Source organism: Canis aureus, chromosome 27 (genome assembly GCF_053574225.1).
Source record: "Canis aureus isolate CA01 chromosome 27, VMU_Caureus_v.1.0, whole genome shotgun sequence".
In the NCBI taxonomy this organism is placed as follows: Eukaryota; Metazoa; Chordata; class Mammalia; order Carnivora; family Canidae; genus Canis; species Canis aureus.
This window is the reverse complement of record NC_135637.1, coordinates 25,016,951-25,036,743: the sequence shown is the minus strand read 5'-3', so window position 1 is coordinate 25,036,743 and position 19,793 is coordinate 25,016,951. Positions and strand designations below refer to the sequence as shown.

At 53.6% G+C, this 19,793-nt stretch overlaps 1 protein-coding gene across 4 annotated transcripts in view; it reads left to right on the top strand.

Moving 5' to 3' along the window:
• The window catches only part of TTC28 (tetratricopeptide repeat domain 28), a 623,568-nt gene that overhangs the window by 578,420 nt on the left and 25,355 nt on the right, over positions 1 to 19,793 (top strand). For all 4 annotated transcript variants that reach the window (XM_077874163.1, XM_077874162.1, XM_077874165.1 and 1 more), the window contains one exon: positions 13,985 to 14,129. In XM_077874163.1, coding sequence (XP_077730289.1) covers positions 13,985 to 14,129 — 145 coding nt within the window. The remainder of the gene's footprint in view (positions 1 to 13,984; positions 14,130 to 19,793) is intronic.

Genomic DNA, 19,793 nt, shown 5'->3' with positions numbered 1-19,793 from the left:
TTTCTTCAGGCTCCTGATACTAAGGGCTTGCAGAGCACTTGTCCTCTGGAGCTGGCGAAGGTGAAGTGGAGGCAGCCATGTGTGTCAGGTCTGATGCACTGGAGCAGCACCAGATCCCCTCCCCGGGGCTTTCCAGCAGGGTGATTCATGGATTCTTTGGCCTTTTTGTTCTGGGTTGGTTTGCTGGACTGCTTTGGCAATGCGGCTGCCACAGCTTGTGCACGTCAAGTGAGACTTGGCATTGGAGTCTTCTCTCCTGCCACTCCAGGACTTGCTCTTTATTCTGTTTTTGATTCCACAACCACTATTTTTCCTTTTGCCTATACATGTTGGTGGAAAACACATTTACATGAGCACAGGACAGGTGCCATTAATGAGATAAAACAAGGACTCTGGGGGATCCCTGGGTGGCGCAGCGGTTTGGCGCCTGCCTTTGGCCGAGGGCGCGATCCTGGAGACTCGGGATCGAATCCCACGTCGGGCTCCCGGTGCATGGAGCCTGCTTCTCCCTCTGCCTGTGTCTCTGCCTCTCTCTAAAAAAAAAAAAAAAAACAAGGACTCTGCTCTTTTTGAGCAGGTGCAGGCCCGCATGACAGAGCAGCAGCCCTCAGAGAGGCCTCTGCCCTGCATCCTGCAGAATGCTTCAAAGTTGTTCTGGGGGCTGGAAGGCCAGTGTCCATGGTGTGTGTGTGCATGTGTGTGTGTGTGTGTGTGTGTGTGTGCATGCACACAGCTGAACCTGGGGGCAGTCAGATCATAATTGCTACAAGAAAGAGGAGGAATGGGATCCCCGGGTGGTGCAGTGGTTTAGCGCCTGCCTTTGGCCCAGGGCGCGATCCTGGAGACCCAGGATCGAATCCCGCGTCGGGCTCCCAGTGCATGGAGCCTGTTTCTCCCTCTGTCTGTGTCTCTGCCTCTCTCTCTCTCTCTCTGTGACTATCATAAATAAAAAAATAAAAATAAAAAATAAAAAAAAAAGAAAGAGGAGGAAGAACAGGACAGCTTTTGACTGCATCCTGGATTCAGGGTTCCAGGGTGGCGCTATGGCATTGACGGTGTGCCCATCCAGGATCGGTTAGGACCAGTATCCCAGAGAAATGTTGATTTCTGTTGCTACCACTGGCACAATACACATGTTAGGGCTATGTGTGTGACAAGGTGTGCAGAGGGCCTTCCCTGTTGTCCAGAGTGGGTGGCCAGAGCCTAAACAGAAGACAAAGAAGTATTGTGTCCACTTTCTAAAGAGAGGTGCCACAAAGGGCCATAGCCCTCCCTCAGGTCTCTGTAACCTCTAGCTAGCACCCCAGCCACACACCTGCCACCTCTAAAAGAAGACTGTTGGGGAAATCGGCAAGTGAGACACCTGGGCCTGGTGGGAGTCCTCCAAGAGAATTCCCCACAAAGGCTGAGGTCCTGCAAGAAGAGAGGAGAGGTGTTATCATCCCATCAAAACCAGCAGGTGGGGCAGGTGGAGGGGAGCTTCAAGGAGGGCCCAGCGAGGGTGGGTGGGCCACAGTATGGTCTGTGCATCCATGTCTAGTGTGGTTCCAGCATAGGCCTTTCCAGATGGTTGCATCACAGGGGCTCAGCCATTTGCTGCTTCCTCACCGAAGAGGCTGCTTCCTGGGCAGATGTACCTCAGCAATGATAGTTCTGGGATGTGCAGGATGTGGTAGGGCTGGAAGGGTGCCCCCCCAGATCTGGTTGCCCTGTGTTGGGACAGGAGCAGGGCCCTCAGAGTACTTGGTCATGTGTCCCTCCAGGGAGTCACGTGATTCCTCTACCACCCACCCTCAACCCCAGAGACTCAGGCCTAGGCCGTGGGGAGGAGGAGTGTTCCAGAGCCCGCCCTGCCCTCCAAATCCATGACCAAAAGCTTGGCCTGTTGGGGAGGCAAGATGGGTTGAGGGGTACACTGCAGAAGAAACTGGAGACCCTTTCTGCCCCAGATTCCTAGAGGCACGGGGAAGAGCAGTGACTAGAGAGAAGTAAAGCTGACTCCATAAGGTCAGCCCGGTCAGTCTGCCGGAAATCATGCAAACCTGTGTCCATGTCTGCATTTGTATCATACGTGTGTCTGCACGGACACGATTGTGGTTCTTTATAAATGTTCATATTGCACCTGCCTCTGGCACTTCCTGGAAGCAGGCTGCAGCAATGCCACAGACGTCTGCAGTAGACTGGGGGGCCCTACACAGACGGCGTGGCTATCCCCGTGTTCTGTATGTCTAGGCATTTTTCTGTGGTGTGGCACATAGTGGGGGGTAGGTTTGGGCTCTGGGGCCAGGCGCACCTGGATTTGGGACCTCTCATTAGTGGGTGACCTTGAGCCTTTTGTTTTTTTCATTTGGAAAATGAGGATAATAATAGAAGTTGTTATGAGGATGCCATCAATGTGGTGATGGATAAACAGTGTAGTAAGCAATTTCCCCACCTGGGCTTGAAGTTTCGTTTCATTTCTTTTCTTTTCTCTTTTTTTCTTTTCTTTTCCTTTTCTTTATAAGATTTATTTATTTGAGAGACAGAGTGCAAGTGGTGGGAGGAGCAGAGGGAAAGGAGAAGAGAGAATCCTCAAGCAGAGTTCCCACTGTGTGTAGAGCCCAATGCAAGGCTTGATCCCAGGACCCTGAGATCATGACTTGAGCCAAAATCAAGAGTCAGGCGCTCAACCAACTCAGCCAGCCAGGTTCCCCTGGGTCTGAGACTTCTATGGCTCCGAAAGCTGTTTTTGTGTGTGGTGAGGTAGGGTAGGGTATCTCTACCCCAGAACCTGATTGGATAATTTGATGCTTCCTCACGTTACAGCCTCTCTCTGGCTACCAAATACCAGAGAGATTTGAATAAATGCAGAATAGTAACCCAACTAAATGTCTGTAATGGCCATGGCCCTGCCCTTGAGCCTCAAGGTTTCACACTCAGCTTCTGGCTGGTGTCCTACCAGCCTTGTCCTCTGTTCTTTGGTAGTGGCTCTCTGGCTCTGGGCCAGGACTATGTCCTCTCCTTTTGGCACCAACAAGAAAGGTGGAGTAGTCTCCCCAACCCTGACCCAGGCCAGCTCACCTGTTGCCCCCACAGAGTGGCAATTCTGGGCGGGGGCCTTCCTGCCCACTGCTGTTCCTTCCAGGTGGATCCAGTCACCAGGCCTTAGGCAGGAGCCCCTGTCTCAGCATCCAACTGATCAGTAGGCACAAGCCAACAAGCCTGTCCTCAGGGGCCCTTCCTGTCCCAATGCACTGCCTCAAGGCATCTGCCAGGTTGGCCACTTGTGTGCTACCTGCCCCCTCCAGTCTGTGCTTCTCCGTGGGCAGCACAAATCCAAATGAGGTGCAGTAGTGACATTAGGAAGGCTCTATCAAAAGTCACTTTAAGATCCTGTCTGTTGAGCAGTGACAAGTTTATTTGGAATGCACAAGGATTCCCGACAGGTTACCCCTAACTATCAAGCTTACCAATATATATTATAAGGTACCATTTAATTTATAAATAATGTTTTCTTTACCACTTTTTTATTCACTTCTTGTTCCAGAACTTATTTAGGATGGTTTACCAAAACATACAGATGTCAAAGATCATAGAAACAAGAAATAAATGGATGAGAAAGTCAAGATAGAAGGAAAATAAAGGTAGAAGAGAGGGAGTAAAACTTATATACGGAACATGTGCCAATAAGCACCAGCCAGCAGAGAGGTCAGCCCAGACCCAGACTCACTGACTCACAGTCCACCTTTTAGCAGAGTCGTCAGGTGCTTCACACAGAAATGCTGCTCCACCTTTGCCTGAAGCCCACATCCAGTGCAGCGCCTAATGGACACTGAGGCTGAGGCCGAGCCTGCCCAGCGGCTCTTCCTGCATTCCCCATAACCGCCAGGCCACCTCCACCCCCAGTGATCTCTCTTTCCAAATGCAAGTCACTGCCAAGACCTGCCAGGTCAAACCCGTAACATTTATAGGCTCCATCCCTGTCTATTCCCACTGCCACGACCCTTCCTGGAGACTCACTGTCCCCCTGACATGGCCATTTAATGTGATCCTAGGAGCATGCTTGGCAAGGTCATCGACGTTCAGCAGGGTTAGTGGCTCCAGTCTCCCATCTTATCAGCACAGAGCAGGACTTGGCCCCTCACTGGCTGAGCCTGCATCACCCATGCTGCTGTCCTCACCACCCACCCAGCCTGCAGGCCACTGGTCTCCGCTGTCCTGCACTGGCTGGAGCATAATTCTGATCACCTTCTCACTTGGGGTCCCAGGGAACAAGTTGAAATGGCAGAGCTTGGTGTTTGAGTCTCCACGGCCTGGCTCTGCCACTCTTCCCACTTCCAATTGCATTCTCCTTTACCCTCTGTCCTATCCAGAAGGGAACCTAGACCTGCCCTTGCCTACCTCAGAGCCTCGGCTTGGGTGGGACATAGCCAGGGAGGGCTTTCCTCTGGGGTGCTATCTCCAGCGGCCCCATTCACAAATCCATGGTGTATTGCCCTAAGTAGGATACTTTTCTCCTCTGAAATTCCCTGGCACTCTGTCAAGAAGGGAGCCATTGCCTTTCACCTTGCTTTTTTTTTATTTATTTATTTATTTATTTATTTATTTATTTATTTATTTATATTTATTTATTTATTTATTTATTTATTTTCACCTTGCATTTTAGTTAACATGTCCATGCCCGGCCATGTCCCAGGCTGTACCCTCCTCCAAGGCTGCACCACATCTGATTTCTCTCTGTATCCCCCAGGGTGCCTTGTTACATGCCTTGCGTTAAGTGGGTGCAGGTATTTACTTGTTCATTAGTGAAGGAAGGGAGGAAGGAAGGAAGGGAGGGAGGCAGGGAGGGAGGGAGGCAGGCAGGCCGGTCAGGACTGAGATAGACATTAACTAATAACAATGGCAGTGATGATGATGATGATGATGATGATCGTGGTGAATGTCTATTGATTACTTACCAAGAACCCAGCAGTGTGCTAAGTGCTTTACATGTATTATTTTAGCCAATCCCTAGAAAAGACATGAGGGGAACAGTTGTAACCCTCTCTTAAGGACAAGGGCCCTGAGGCTCAGAGAAATTAAATTAGTTGCTCAGGGTGACACAGCTAGTAAGTGACAGAGCCAGCATTAGGATCCAGATCTGCCAGTCTCCAAAGACAGTGCTCTGGCCTTCAGATCCCCCCCCCATCTAACACCCCTGCCAAATGATCATAGCCTTTGCTTAAACTCCTCCAGTAACAGGGAGCTCACTTCCTCCTGAGTTGGTGCTTTCTGTCTTTGGACAACACTAGGACAGCTCTGGAGGTTCTTTATGAGCCAGTAGGTGAGACCCTATAGGTTTGTTGGGTACAAGGGAGGCAGACATGTTTGACTCAAATTGTGTATAGGTGCAAGGCCCTCTGGAAAGGGTTTTCCTATGTTGCTGGACATGCGTTAGCTAGACAGGCCACCACACACAGGATCATCTCTCCTTCTCTCCATCCCTGAGTACATGATAAGCCTGTCCCCCACTGACAGCCTGGCTTGGGCCATCTGTCCCAACTCCTGAGTGGTCAGGAAGTAAAGCCTATGCAAGGCTGGCCTGGGCATCAGCTTTTCCCAAGGCAGCAATCTGCAGGTTTGGCGGTGGAGCCTCATGCACATTACAGCAAAGAGCCAATGGCCACAGCAAAGTGCCCCTAGTGGGCAGAGGCTGTGACTCCTCTTGGTAGAAGTTTGTGCCACAGCCCCTCACCTGGGCCTGAACGTGCTGACGAACAGACCATTGTGGGAGAGCCCAAGAGCAAGAGGAGAGAGGCCACGTGCTGCCCTAGGCTGGTCCTCGAGCAAAAGGGAGCCAGCATTGCTGGAAAAGTAGGGGTCCCTGCCCGAGCCCACCCAGCCTCATGGCTCTTCTCCCGAGGAGGGAGCCAGAGCAGCAAGCCAGGCACTTGGTAATTAAGGTGAGCGGGCAGCAAGCACCGACAGCTTATTGAATAAGTACTTAAAATGCATTTGACAGCTTTCCTCTCCCAGAGGAGACAACCCTTCGTGGGAGGATGTTCAGCAGAGAGTCACTGAATGGTATCAGAGTCCTTTTTAAATTGAATTGAGGCATCTCTGGCTACTTGAATATAATGGATTTGCCAATTAATTTTTTCACTGGTACCTTAAACCCTGGGTGCTTGCTCAGAGCTCAGGCCAGCCCAGATCCCTCAGAAGATTCAGTTCACAGCTCTGAGCCCTGGAGGGCATTTTGAAGCATGCAGGGCTGAGAGCAGGGAGGAAGGAACCAAAGGGCTGGGCTCACTGTCTGAGTGCCCTGTTGGGGGCTCACCCAAGAACAGAGTTCGGCTCTGAGGAGGAAGACCCTGCTGACCAAGGTGGAGAGGTTCTCAGGGCCCGGGAGGAGCAGAGGCAGGACTCCCTCAGAACTAGGACTGGCGGCCTGGCTTACCTCTGTGGCTGTGAGCACACACGGTAAGCTGCCCGGACTGGCCATTAGACAGTGAAAATGTCTGATAAAGACGTTCTGAGAGGGTGAGGAGCCTTATGCCTGAGCCGCATGGGAAATACGGATGGAAAAGGCAGCCACATTCAGAGGAAGCTCCCTGCTCAGGGAGCAGCCGCCTCCCTCCTCCCTGCCCCCAGCATGGCCTTGACCAGGAGGCAAAGTCCTGCTCACAGAGAGGCGGCGCTCTGTGCAGTGTCTGCCGTGCTGGGGGAGAGGGTACATTCCAGATGAGGGTTTTGGGGCCAGAGATCAAAACAGCTCTAGGCCTCAGGCTCCCAGAGAACACAGGCCCCCCAGGCTGCAGGCTTCCTGTTGCCTGACTGTACCCAGGAGCAGAGGTCTGCCCTGACCTCGTGGCCTTAGGCAAGGAGTTTAATCCGGGGTCTCCATGTGCTCCTCTGTAACTGCAGAGGGGCTGGGCAGGCGAGGTGAGGATTCCCGTGACCTACGCACCTCACAGCCTGACTCTAGCCCACCCCGGAAGACGTCCGCATTGGTTAGTCCCCTACTCCTTCCTCTTCCCTCTCCCTGCTGTTCTAAAGATGTCATGGCTGAGTGTGCCCTGGGTGAGTGCCCCCGGCTCAGCTTACTCCACAGCCCCATGCCCAGAGAGACAGGGAGACCCCGAGTGCCTGGGGAGGAACTGAGAGCTCCAAGGCTCTCACTCCAAGGCTGCCTCAGGCCTTGCTTGGTCCTCAGGAGATTGTAAACTCAGTCACCCCAGGTCACCCCAGGTCACCCCAGGTCGGTGGCGGGGGAGGGGGTACTCTGTAAGCACATGCTGCCTGAAGGGCTGAACAGTCATTTTCCTTGGTACCTGAGGAGCACAGCCTCAAAAAAGCTAGTTCCTCCCTCCATCAGATTTGCCCCTTTGTGTTTTCATGCAATGGCACCTTGCCTAGCTGCTCCCCTGTGCTCTGCAGGGGCTCCTGCCTCCTCCTCAGATCAGGGAGCCCTGTTCACAGTGTACCAGGGCCTGCCCGTGAAGGGCTGCTTGCCTCTGGGTCCAGGTGTGCGTCAGGGAGAGCCACAGCCAGCCTGTTGGTATGAAGCTCTGGTTCCTCCCAGGACTTCGGCTGCACTGGGCTCTGGGTCACTGGTTCCTCTCTCCGTGCTGCAGAGACAGATGGGATCGAATCTCCCGGCCGTTCCTGGAGTTGTCAAGTTTGAGCAGGGCGGGGCCCCTTTTAGTCTCTCCCGAGGGAGAGTCGGGCCCCTGCCCCCTCTATCCACATGCTCCTTCTGCTCCATCTTTGGATATGAAAGCATGAGAAGCCAGTGTGTATGTGGTGCGGTTGGGTGCTTAGTGCTCAGCTGTGTGCAGTGACCTAGGTCCCCTCCTCCAGGAGCCCGGGTGGGAGGGGCGACTGGCTTGGTGCCCACTCCAGGCTCTGTTCTGATGGGGACTTCTAGGCATGCAGCCCCCCCCACCTCCCCCCCGGGGCAGGGCTGGTTCCCACCTGGCAGGCACACACACCAGCCCACACTGAGCCACGGCCTGGGCTGTGCCAGTATCTGGGAGCCCGAGCAAGTCCGAGCACACGGGGTCTTCTGCAGGCCCATCCCAGTTATAAATCGCCCTGCTTGGGGAATAGATCTCTTCATCCCTGAAGGGAGATTCATGAGCAGCCCGTGCCGCCCAGGCCGCCTGGTGTTTGTCATCATTCCAGAGACATAAACTACACCCCAGTGCCTCTGCCCTCCTCGGTAGCGCTTCACACATCATCTCCAGCTCTGCATTCTGTACGTGCAGGGGCCAGGCCGCTTCCGCCTTCCCTGCGGGCCTCCCTTCTCCCTGGGTCCCGGGCTTGCTCCCTTTCCTTTTCCCACTACCACACAGACAGCCGTGCAGTGGAGAAAACGAATTCTTCTCCAGAAGCAAATTAATAAAAATCATCTGAGGAATGAGCTAATAAAGACGGTGTGGTGTGAGAAAATCTCTTTGCCGAGAGCTAGGCTGTCAATTAGCCCCACGGGGTCCCTGGCGATAAATGGGCAGGCCTCGAGGAAAGGGGGCCAGTGCCACCTGCTGGAGCTCTGCGGTGGTGCAGCTGCGAATCCTGGCCGCCTGGTTGCGCCCAGGAAGCTGGAAGCAGAGCAGCTCCCCGGAGAGGCTGCCTACTGTCAGCTCCACCTGTGTGGACCCAGCAGCGGAGGGCGGCGTCGGAGGCAACCGGTGGCTCCGTGTGTCCTGAAGCCCGGGAGGAGCATGAAGCCCCCTCCCTCCCCTGCCAGGTGGGAGGCCTGCCTGGCTCCTGCTCTGCTCTTTGGCCTTGTACAGGTCTCTTCCTCTCTTGGAGCCTTAGTTTCTTACCGGAAAAGGAGAAACAACCAGGCGTCTTAGGCCCCTGAGAGAGGGCTTGGATGAGGCAGGCCTGGCAGGGGCCCAGATGTGCCCCTCCTGTGGCTCACACTCCTGCCACATGGGAAGCCTCTGCACCTCCGTCAGTGCTCCCATTCTGAGAAGTGGCAGGCAGCTTTGTCTTAGAGTCAGATTTCTGAGGCAGAAAGAAGTCAGTCAGGCTGAAAGGTCCTGCAGAAGGCAAAGCAGCACAGTCACCAGACTCCCACCTTGGAGGCCCTCCAGCCCACTCCATGGCCATTCCTTCACAGTGTGGTGGCTGCACCGGGAAGGAGACAGGTGTGCCTGCAAGGAGGACTGTAGGAGGCTCCTCATCCCACACACCTGTTCACGCCCACCTCCCACTGCCAGTGGGGGCTAAGAGCCTGGGAGACCTGCTGCCATTTGGCCGGGACTCTGATCCTCTCCACGGGGCATGCATCCGTAGTGCTCACTGTCCAGGGCAGATGGCAGCGCTTGAAAGCTGTGCTCACAAGGGTGAGCACAGGGAGGGCTGCTGAGCTTCAGGCTCCGGGTGCTGGACCAGTGTCTCACTCAGCGCAGGGATCCAAAGTGTTTCAGTGGATTCCTAGAGTGAGTCGACTTTTAATTTATTAAAACCAGAAGATACCAGGTGCCTTGGTGGTTCAATTGGTTAAGCGGCTACCTTCAGCTCAGGTCACAATCCCAGGGTCCTGGGATTGAGCCCTACATTGGGTTCTGTGCTCAGCTGAGAGTCTGCTTGAGGATTTTCTCTCTCTCTCCCTATGCCTCTCCCTCTGGTCGCTCTCTCTCTCTCTCTCTCTCAAATAAATAAATAAATAAAATCTTAAAAAAAAAACCCAAACTAGAAAAGATCTGCAAGGACATTAATCCAACCCTTTCATTTTACAAGCGAGGAGAAGACAGTAGAAGAATGACCTACTTGCCAGAGTCCCACGGCCAGTAGGTGACAGGCAGCCAGTCCACTGTTGTGGATAAGAATTCCAGGCTCAGGGCTAAGGAGCCAAATGCTTGGCTGTTTTGAATTACTGAAAATATCTTTATGCAGATGTCTAGGCAAATGTACCCCATAAATAGCTGTGGTAAAAACAGAAGCAACACATGAAAGGGAGCTTGTTGATTGCAGTCTGCACAGGGCAGCGGTGGCACCTAATGACTGGGGAAGTGAGGAAACCAGCAGCCACCACCACCGGGACCAGGGGCCTGGCCCGAGACCCTCCCCCAACCTGTACCTCAGGAGGGCGCTGGGGTCCAAGGGACGCTCAGTCCCTCCTGGCCTTAGTTTGTCATGCTCCAGTTCTCCCCTTCCTGGGCTAGCTCTCCTGGGAGCCACTGCTGGGTCATGGGAGCCTGCCACAGAGGGGACTTGGGTGCCAGCAACGGATGATGCCTCTCACTCAGGGAAAGACAGCTGAATGGATTTACTGTGACTTCAAATTATGGTTTCAGGTTTGTTTGTTTTTAAATATGAACTGAGTGTTTTGTGGGCTTTTTTTTTCTTTTTTTTTTAATTCGAAAATGGTATCTCTAGGGATAGATCCCTGCCACTGAATAGAAACACAGATCAGAGGCTTGATCTCTGGAGCTTCCTGCCTGACAGTGTAGGAAGCCATGTGTCCAGGTCCAGGCTAGGCTGGTTGGGGTCAGGGCCCAGAAGCTCCAGAGATGGTTTTTCTATGGCCTGCCAGAGCTCGCAAGGGACTAGAGTAAGAGTCAGCACCCACATGGCATTCAGGGGCAGAAATCAACAAGTATCAATGATGTACGGGTGGGCTTGACAGCCTGGGGGAGAACAGGACAAAGTTAGGTGCCAAAGGTTCAAATATGGGGCCTCTCCTGGTGGGTTTATGTGACCTGGGGGGCCCAGGTCCTGGTTACTGAAGTCTGTACTACCTGGAAACAAGAGAGAGTGTCCCAGGAAACCTCCTTAGAGCAAACAGGTGCTTCGATCGACTGTATTTACCAACCCTGGTCAAAAGCATCTGATTGGTTCTGCATCAAGCTGGCCAGGGGTCAGAGTAGGGTGTCACATGGCTTTGCAGACCAGCCCTGGAGACCAGGTGGCAAGTCCTCAGGAAAGGGTATAGGTTGCAGATGGCCCTCCTCTGATCATGTCAGGGAAGGAATTAGCCTGGGGGAGGAGCTTCGTGATCAGGCAAGTGTGATGCTTATGGAGGTGTGCGGCCTCCCCACAGCACCATCCCACAGCCCCAGGCACTCTGGTCCCTCTCTCCAGCATCTGTGCCTTTACCCACGCTGTTCCCTCAGCGTGGAAAGCCCTTCTCTACCTTATCCACAGGCAGGCTCACTCGGATGATGGTGCCCACATCCAATGGCCCTCTTCCAGAAAGCTGTCCCTTGGCTCTGCCTGACCGGCAGTTGGTCAGTGTCTTGTGACTTGGTGTCCCTGACCTCCAGGGACCCTGGAGCTGTCCCCTGTCCTCGCAGCCCATACAAAGACCCCACAGGCCTGCCCCAGCATAGGCAGGGGCACATGTGGAATAGGTTAGTGTTGTTGGTTCCTTTACATGCCTCTGGCACTTCATATGTTTCAATAAAAAGACACCGTGGCCATCTGCACTTGCACTCTGAAATCCCAGCCTGTGGCCCACCCTCCTGTCCAGGCCCTTGTCTTACTCGCTGTCCCATCAGCTGAGACTCCCCACGACCTTCGGTGCTGGATGCTTTGCAGCCATTTCTCTAATCCTGACACTTTGTGCCTCTGGACAGCATTTCCCCTTTTTGCCCGCTCAGAAAGCAAGACCTAGAGCCCCAGGCTGGGATTTGCACCCAGCATGCCTCCCGTATACCTCCCCAGCTCCCTAACTCCCTCCAGACATGTTCCTTCCCAGGCACTTCCTTGGCCATTTCCAGAAACCACATTTCTGCGCCTCACCCTGCAAGCGGTGTGCCCTGCACAGGCCTTCAGGGTGGCCCCACCTGATGTCCTGTGCCCCGAGGACTCCACTCAGCCAGGAGGAATCAGATTGGCCCTGCATGTGGTACTAAGCTCTTACAGTAAGTGGTATCTTTGAGTCAACTGGAAGGACTCCACCACGCAGCTTGGATTATACTGGTTTCCTGCGACCCCAGAGAGGGGCTCATGGGGATATTCTAGAGCTGGGGTCTTTTTCTCTAGAAGAAGCTTTTTAGTTCAGAGCCTTGGGATTTGTGGAATGCCCCATGAATCACGGGGAGCACCTGAGGCCACAGTGTTGTCTGGGGATATGGCACTCCCTGGGGATGCCTGCAGCTGGAGTCATCACACTCAGGTGCCTCCTGTGGGGTTACGAGCCCCCTGTCCAGGCAGACACCTGTCCTGCTGCCCTGATGACGATGCGGGCTCCCGGGGCTGTGGTCTCTGCTGAGAATGCGAACGCACGTGGGCTCGTGACAGGCGCTCTGAGCATTGCCAGAGCATCTCCTCTGGAGGGAGCATCTGCCCCCACCCCCCCTTCAGGGGACTGCTGCTCTTTGCAGTGTAGTCTGTGGAATTATGTGAGCCTCTGCGTGTCACTCCAGGCTTATCTGTGCTTCGCTGGCTCTGATGGCAGAGACACGCCGCGGCCCCAGTCGCTTGTAATGACATGTTTCCTGAGCAAGCGAGACAGAGGGGCAGACACGAGCAGGCTCCCAGGCCTCCAAGCCCTCCAAGCCCTGTGCTCTTCCTTCTCGTGCAGGGGCTGGGGGCTGCCGAGGGCGCTCACAGCTTGGCTCCACACAGCCCTGGAATGTAGGTCAAGTGGGACATTTCTGAGAACACTGATAGAGTAGGGGGAAGCCAGGGGGTCAAAACTATACCTGGAAAACACAAATGGATCTTTCACATTGTTTCTTTAGACTGTCGTGGATCCTGGCCAGGCCCAGGAGGGAAAACTGCCTTCTGGTCTTTTCTCAGGAAATGCTCAAGCTGCCACCACCAGCAGCCCAGAGTATTTACCAAAGCTTCGAGGTGCATCTCGTATGAGACCTGGTCTTTCCCCATAAGCGTCCTTGAGTACGTAGCCAAAACTCCAAAAATGTGCATAGTGTCTAAATCAAGGTTAAGAGACCACTGACTGTCCAGCGGCGATGCAGAGAACGTCCCCAGAGGCTGCGCTGAGGCCACACCAGCTGGTTGTGGGCAGGTTCAGAGGGAAGCGTGGAGGATGGCCTGGTGCCTTCAGTGGAAGTGGGCATGTTTCCTGCCTGCTGCGTCTTCTGCCCACCTGTGCTGTGTGCCCTCTGCAGGCCCCCAGGGCGGACAGCAGTGCCTGCGGCAGGGAGGCAGTGCTCAGGAAACATTCTTCTTTTTTTCTCTTCTTTTTAAAAAGATTTTATTTACTTACTTATTTTAGGGAGAGCGAGCAGGAGGAGGGGCAGAGGGAGAGGGAGATTCCCAAGCAGATTCGTCCTGAGTGGGGAGCCCAATTCTGGGCTGGATCCCATGACCTGAGCTGAAACCAAGCTCAACTGACTGAGCCACCCCAGCACCCCAGGAAACACTTTCTAAAGGAATGAATGTTCTTGTCCTGCATTAGCAGTGTGAAATTTGGGGTCCTTGGGATCAAGAATGCCATCTGTGCTAATAAAACTGCCTGGCAACACCGAAGCATAAGCTACAATGCAAAGCAGAAGTGTCAGGCGCACTTGAGCAGGCCCCCCAGACAGGGGCTGCCGGGCCAGGAGTCCTGCGGGGCCTTGTGCCGTGCCGAGGCTCAGACAGGTGCCTGGTGGCTGACCTGAGCCCTGGGTTGGGGCCAGCACACTCCTTGTCTTGCCCGCGGCTCCTGCCCAGAGATTAATTGGCTTTGGGACACTGTCCTCCCCGTCAGCTTGGTGGCTGCTGCCGATTCTAATGGTCCTCACGTTTGCCTGCACACAATCGCTTCACACAAGGATGTAATTAAATCCTTTGAACAGCACTTTGGGACATTTGATTATGCAGAAAAACTCCATAGAAATGTAAGCTGTTGTGTGCAGCTGGTTTACCCTACGGTTTCTGTCAGTGCTCACTGTCCTGTGACAATTACCTGAAAGGAAGGTGAAGCAGGCGAAGCCAGGAGGGAGGCCGGGCCGGGCCCTGCTGTGCAGCCCCTTAGCTGCCTCTTCAGGACTCCACAGGGAGCAGCACGCCCCTGCCTGCCCCGCGTGTGCCCTGCTTACTCCCTTGGCCCTTCTCTCCCCAGGAGCTGCCAAAGCATGACGAGCTTGGTCAGCAACACCATGTCGCCGATCAAGGACGGGACCTCCTCTCTGCCCAGGAGGCAGAGCTCCTTCGCCAGGCCCCCACTCCGTGCTCTGTATGACCTGCTCATAGCGCCCATGGAAGGGGTAAGTGCCCCCTGGGGCCCAGAGGCTTCTAGGCGTCAGGACACATTGTTTACCGCTCAGTGCCCACATGTGCCCCTTAGATACAAAATGGGCTCCTGAGACAACCGGGGGTTTTCCAGAACACACATCTCTCTCCAGCTTCTCTGTGTTTGGAAGCGCATTTTCAGTTGGCTTCTGGTTAATGAGTGATGCCCTGGGCTCAGCTGTCGGGTTCAAGCCCTAGCTCTGTTCCTTTCCAGCCAGGCAGGTCTGGCCTCAGCTGCATCAGGTACACTATGAAGTGATGCCCTCCTCCCATCTTTTCATCAATCTTTGGGGCCTAGGGAAGCGTGAGGTTGTGCCCATCTCAATGGGAACCATGCCATCCATGTGGGCCAAGAGCATATGGCAAGGGGGATGTGCCCATGACTCTGCTTTGCCCTGCTGGGAAGCCTTCCCCATCTCCTGCCTCTCATTTGAGGGTCTTGCCTGAGCAGCTCACACCAGGGCTGTGCTTTCTGCTGAGAACAGATCCCTCAGCCTCTGCCACTGTCAGGAGCCACTGACTCCATCACAGAGCCTGGCATCAAAGACATCCTTTCACTTGGGATTTCTCGAAAAGGTTGAGAACAGCTCCTGATGGGTTTCTGTGGCTCTGGACTTTGTACATCATTCTTTTCTCTGGGTATCGCTCCCTAACTGGGTGGGGGAGACCAAAGGGCTCAGGGATCTTATGAATCTGTCAGATTCCTTTACATATAACTGTGTATTAGTCATCTCTGGCTGGTGTACTATGAACTGGGTGGTTTGGACAACTGCTGTTTATTTCTCATGGTTCTGCAGACTTGAGGTCCCAGGTGAGGGTGCCAGCATGTTCACATTTTTGGTGAAGACCCTCTTTCTGGCTATAGACAGCCCCCTTCTCACTGTGTCCTCACATGGTGGCTCTAGTCTCTTCCTCTTGTAAGAGCATTAACCCCATTATGGGGGTACTGTCCTTGTGACTTCATCTAAAGCAAATTATTTCCCAAAGGCCCCACCCCCAAATACCATCCCACTGGGGATTAGGGCTTCAACATATAGATTTGGAGGGATACCAGCATTTAGTCCATAACAGACCCCAAGGAAAGCCCAAGGTGCCTGCACTCATGGAGGCCTGGCTCTCAGACAGGGAGGGCGTGATTGACGGGCCTAGGAGAGCAGACTGTAGGCCTGCATATCCTAGCGACTGTCTGCAGCCAGGTGGGAGTTTTGTCTTGCAGACATTCAGGTTGCCCCTCAGCAGCTCACTCTTCAGCTTCAGCCAGCTGGCAGAGGTGAAATGTGTCCTCAGGAAACCCCTCCTTGACAGCATTTCCCTGCCTGGCCAGCCAAGGACGTGTGTCAGCTTGCCCAGTATGTTTTAGGAGGCTGCATGCCTGCTAGGGCCCTCCAGACTTCTCTCGCTCAGGGAGCCAGGGGTGGTGGGAAGCCCAGAGCTTCGGGGTCTGGCAGTCTAGACTCACATCTGACACTGACCTTCCCCGGCTGGGTGACCTTAGCCAAGCTGTTTCTTGTCCTTGTTAGGAAGTGAGACCATGCCACAGAGTGTGTCAGGTCTGAGCAGGGCTGGGCTCAGAGGAGTGGGAGGAGCTCACAGTACAGCAGTAGCAGGAGGACTCCTGGAGAGAGGTGGCCGCTGTGCCATATAGCTGCCCCTCCTGGCACCCCAGGGCCTCTGGTCCCACCAGCACAGAGGCCCAGTCCTGTCTTCTCCTTCCCTGCAATGCACTGGGCTGCCCTGTCCTTTGTAGGACTGTTGTCCCCTTGGTGTCCTCTTTTTAATGAAGGGCCAAGACTTCAGAGAGCACCCAGCTCAGAGCATCTCAGATGCCATGCTTAGCGTGATTTGTGTGCCGTATCCCAGGGAAGAAATATACACCTATACCCTTAGGCTGATTTGTCATCAAATGGTCGTGCAGACCATTTCAGTGACTTACTACCACCCCTGCTCGCCCTGAGCTCTACATTTTGCACTAATCCCCTGGATCCTCTGAAAGCTATTCAGACCTTCCATTCTTTCAGTTGCTTGGGCCTCCTGAGGCCCTTTGCACTCCCCTTTTTGTGTCTAGGTCCCAGATTATTTGCTCCATGAATATGGAATGGGCTGGTGGGGATGGTGAGGAGAGGCAGGGAGCAGAGGGCAAAGCTGGAGCCTGGGGCTGTGACCAAGCGTGTACTTGGATACTCAAGTCATCTGGAGCTGGCAAGCACCTCACCTCGTTTTGGCCCAGGTTGAATGTCCCCTCCTCTTAGAAGCCTTTCTTGCCCTCTTCTTCCATCAGCCTGCAGGCTTCATCCCCGTCCCTGCCACTGGTCCCATAATTACCCCATGTCTTTCACGGTACCCAATACCTCACTGGACTCAGAACTTCACTCTTGGCCTACCCCACCTTTTCCCCCTTGCTCCCTCCCTGAAGGCAAGGATGGTGCCTCATCTCTGTGTCCCCAGCAGCTGGCATGGGGCCTGGTACATGTTGATACTTGGTCAAGTTTATGGAATGGTATGTGGTTCAAAGCTGTATTTGTTTTTTGCATGTAGTCTGGCATACAAAGCAGAAGACCCAAGGCACAAATCAGCCTGTGGACTTTGTGTGGCCGCTCTGTGTGGCACTTAGAAGCTTTCTCCAAGGCTAGGAGGCAGAAGAAAGGGGCTGGGCCTGCTCTTGCACAGCTTGGAATCCAGTGAGCCCCCAACCCTGCCAAGCAGCATGGTACCAGGATTCTGGCTTATTTCAGGGTAGGATCATGAGTCTCCCAACATGTCTGCAGGGGACCCACACGTGCCCCATTGAGTCAGGGGAAGGTGGTTACTGGGAAGGGGCTGTGCGCCTGAGGCAGAAATCCTCTAAGGTGAGAGCGGCCCGAAGAGGAAGGGGGAAGAGAGGCCGTGCTTCCCCCCAGGAGAGAAGCTGCAGCAGCTTGAGTCATCCTTCTCAGGGTTTCTACAAGTTTAGAAAATCTGCACTGTTTTTTTCTCCCTGAGAACTTTCCCCTGTGACTTAAACAGTAAAAATGTGGAAGGTCAGTTAGTTCATGCACAGTTCTAACCCTCCACAAGTTAAAACAGTGCATGAAACCAGCCTTCATGACGTTACCTGTCCAAGGCAGGGGAAGCCCGACCACAAGGCTGCTGTGTTGTTCGGGACCTACACTGTAGGAACGGATGGGATGGAAGTGCCCCCCCCCCCCCCCGCACCGCACACCCACCTGCAGGGATGTAGTCTCATCTTGAAGTGAGGCATTTAGTTCAAAAGCATCTCCTTGTTCCGGATAGTTAAACTATTCTCTTGTATGACTGAAGTGTTCGAATACTGTTAAGGAGTGTGGCTGCCTCATAAGAGACCCAGACTGAAACCTTTCAAGGGCCATTAAATGGTCAGCAAAAGAGTTTGTCCTTGGGTAACTGAAGTGATCCGTTATGTTCTGGTAAAAGCACTTCACTGAAAAGTTCCATCCATTCATTCAACAAGCACTTGTTGACACGTGTTGGGTACACACCATCCTGGACACGGAGGAGGTGGCAAAGAGGGTGGCAGTCCGTGTCTGATGCTCCCAGACCGTGCTCAGGTCGGGTGGGCTGCAAGGAGCGCCTCCTCAGCCAGGCTGCCTGGGTGGAGGAGGAGGAGGAGGAGAAGGAGGAGGAAGGCCAGGCCTTCCTCCCTCATCCCAAGGCCAGCACACCAAGCTCCAGCGGCCACTAGAGGGCGACACGACACCATCTGCCTGCCTGCCCGCCTGCTCCCAGCGCCATCAGCTGCCCAGCAGAGCCAGACCCTTTTCCACATTTTCAATGAAAATACAAATCAAAACCAAAAGTCCAACCTTATGAATCACTGACACTTCAAGACTAAGACGATTAGCCTCTTCACATAGGGCCTATAATTATTTGAACAACTGCCTCTGCATAGCCCCAGTCCTGTGGCTAAGGGATTGGGTCAGACAGTATGAAAAGTGGAACAGAATAATATTTTACTGTAGGCTTGCACCAGTATTTGATTTAATTTGGCTTAAGGGAAACACCACTGTGGCTCTTTCCTGGAAGCACGCTGTCCTTTGCTGTCAGGATGGGGCGAGTGTGTCCAGCTGTCTTTGAGGAGGGCCCAGCTACATCTGCACATGACCCATCATCAGACATTAAGTCAAGTCCTGCTGATACCCACAGGAGAAAATGTCACCAAAGAAAAGTTGCCAGGGTTTCGTGTGAAAGGGACTGGGACCTTATATGTGTCCCTGGCATTCATTTTTAGTCAAACAAGAGTAAAGGACAGTAAAACCATGCCTGTGGGCCCTGCCTGTGGTGAAATGACAGACCCGGACCAGCTTTGTCTTGCAGCAGGGTCGTGTAAGAAGTTCGTGCCAACAGCTGTGTTCCATGAGACGCATCGGATGTGACGAGGCCCCCAAGGCTGCTCTAGGGGAAGCCGCTTGCTAACTCTGGTCCCAGATCACCCCCTCAGTTTGCAGACAGGGCTTCACTCAAATCCAGAAGCTGCTCTGATCAAGGAGCCAGATGTAGAGTAGGAAATTGCCTGGGATTTGGGTGAATCATTCTTCAAAGGTCCAGATTGGGGGGCCTTTCAGGACCCCTGGAGTTTAGACTTATTCTAGTTGACTAGTCCCATCTTTATATATATATATATATATATATTTACTCATGAGAGAAAGAGGGAGGGAGGCAGAGACAGAGAGAAAAGAAGGCTTCCCACAGAACAGGGAGCCTGATATGGGACTGGATCCCAGGACCCCAGGATCATGACCTGAGTGGAAGGCAGATGCTTACCTGACTGAACCATCCAGGCACCCTCTAGTCCCATCTTTACCATTATTTTCATTTATTGAAATTCCCTGTTTCCTATATTTGCAGTATAAAGCTGTAGTTGTAGGATAGGCAGCAAGAGTGAACGACCTTGATCAGAAGGAAAAGTATTCCTCCCCCACCTCTGTGCTTGATGAAGGGGGCTGCCTGTTTATGTGGACTTGCCTATCACAGGGCCCCCGGAAATGTACTTGACACCTGCTATTCAGGTTGGTTGGGCTGGTATGCTGGGGCTCTGGGGATTTGCCCCAACCTCTCATCTAAGCATGTAAGGCAGAGGCAGAGCTCAGCTCTGACCAAGTCATGCCCTTAATTTCTTGCAAAATCCAGTAGCCTGGGAAACCAGCTCACCCCAGAACAGATGCTCCAGCAGATAAGACTGCCCACCTAGGGGTCTAAACAGATTCAGGGTTTGGAGATGGCCAGGGAATATTGGTCCCCAGAAATAAACAGACCTCCACTCCTGACCATGGAACAGGGGATGAGGCCCCCTCAAGACTGGCATACTTGGGGTTGGCAGCCCCACTGCCAGCCTGTCTAATTGATTACTGAGTGAGACATCTGTAGTGATATTCAAATGAGGACAGACGTCACCCAAGGACGGCAAGCATTTCCACAACTGATTAGGGCAAGGAATAATGGAGGCAATAAGCTGCCCAAAGCTGTAAAACTGGCAGTGAGAGCACTCAGACTGATGAGTGGCCTCCTGGGAGGTGAGTGTCCCCACCTGGGTCAGCACTGTTGGGTTCTGGCTCTGCTACAGTAGGTGTTCAACAGTGGCTGTCTCAGCCCCACGCGGGCAGATCCCACCCCTGAAGGTCACATGC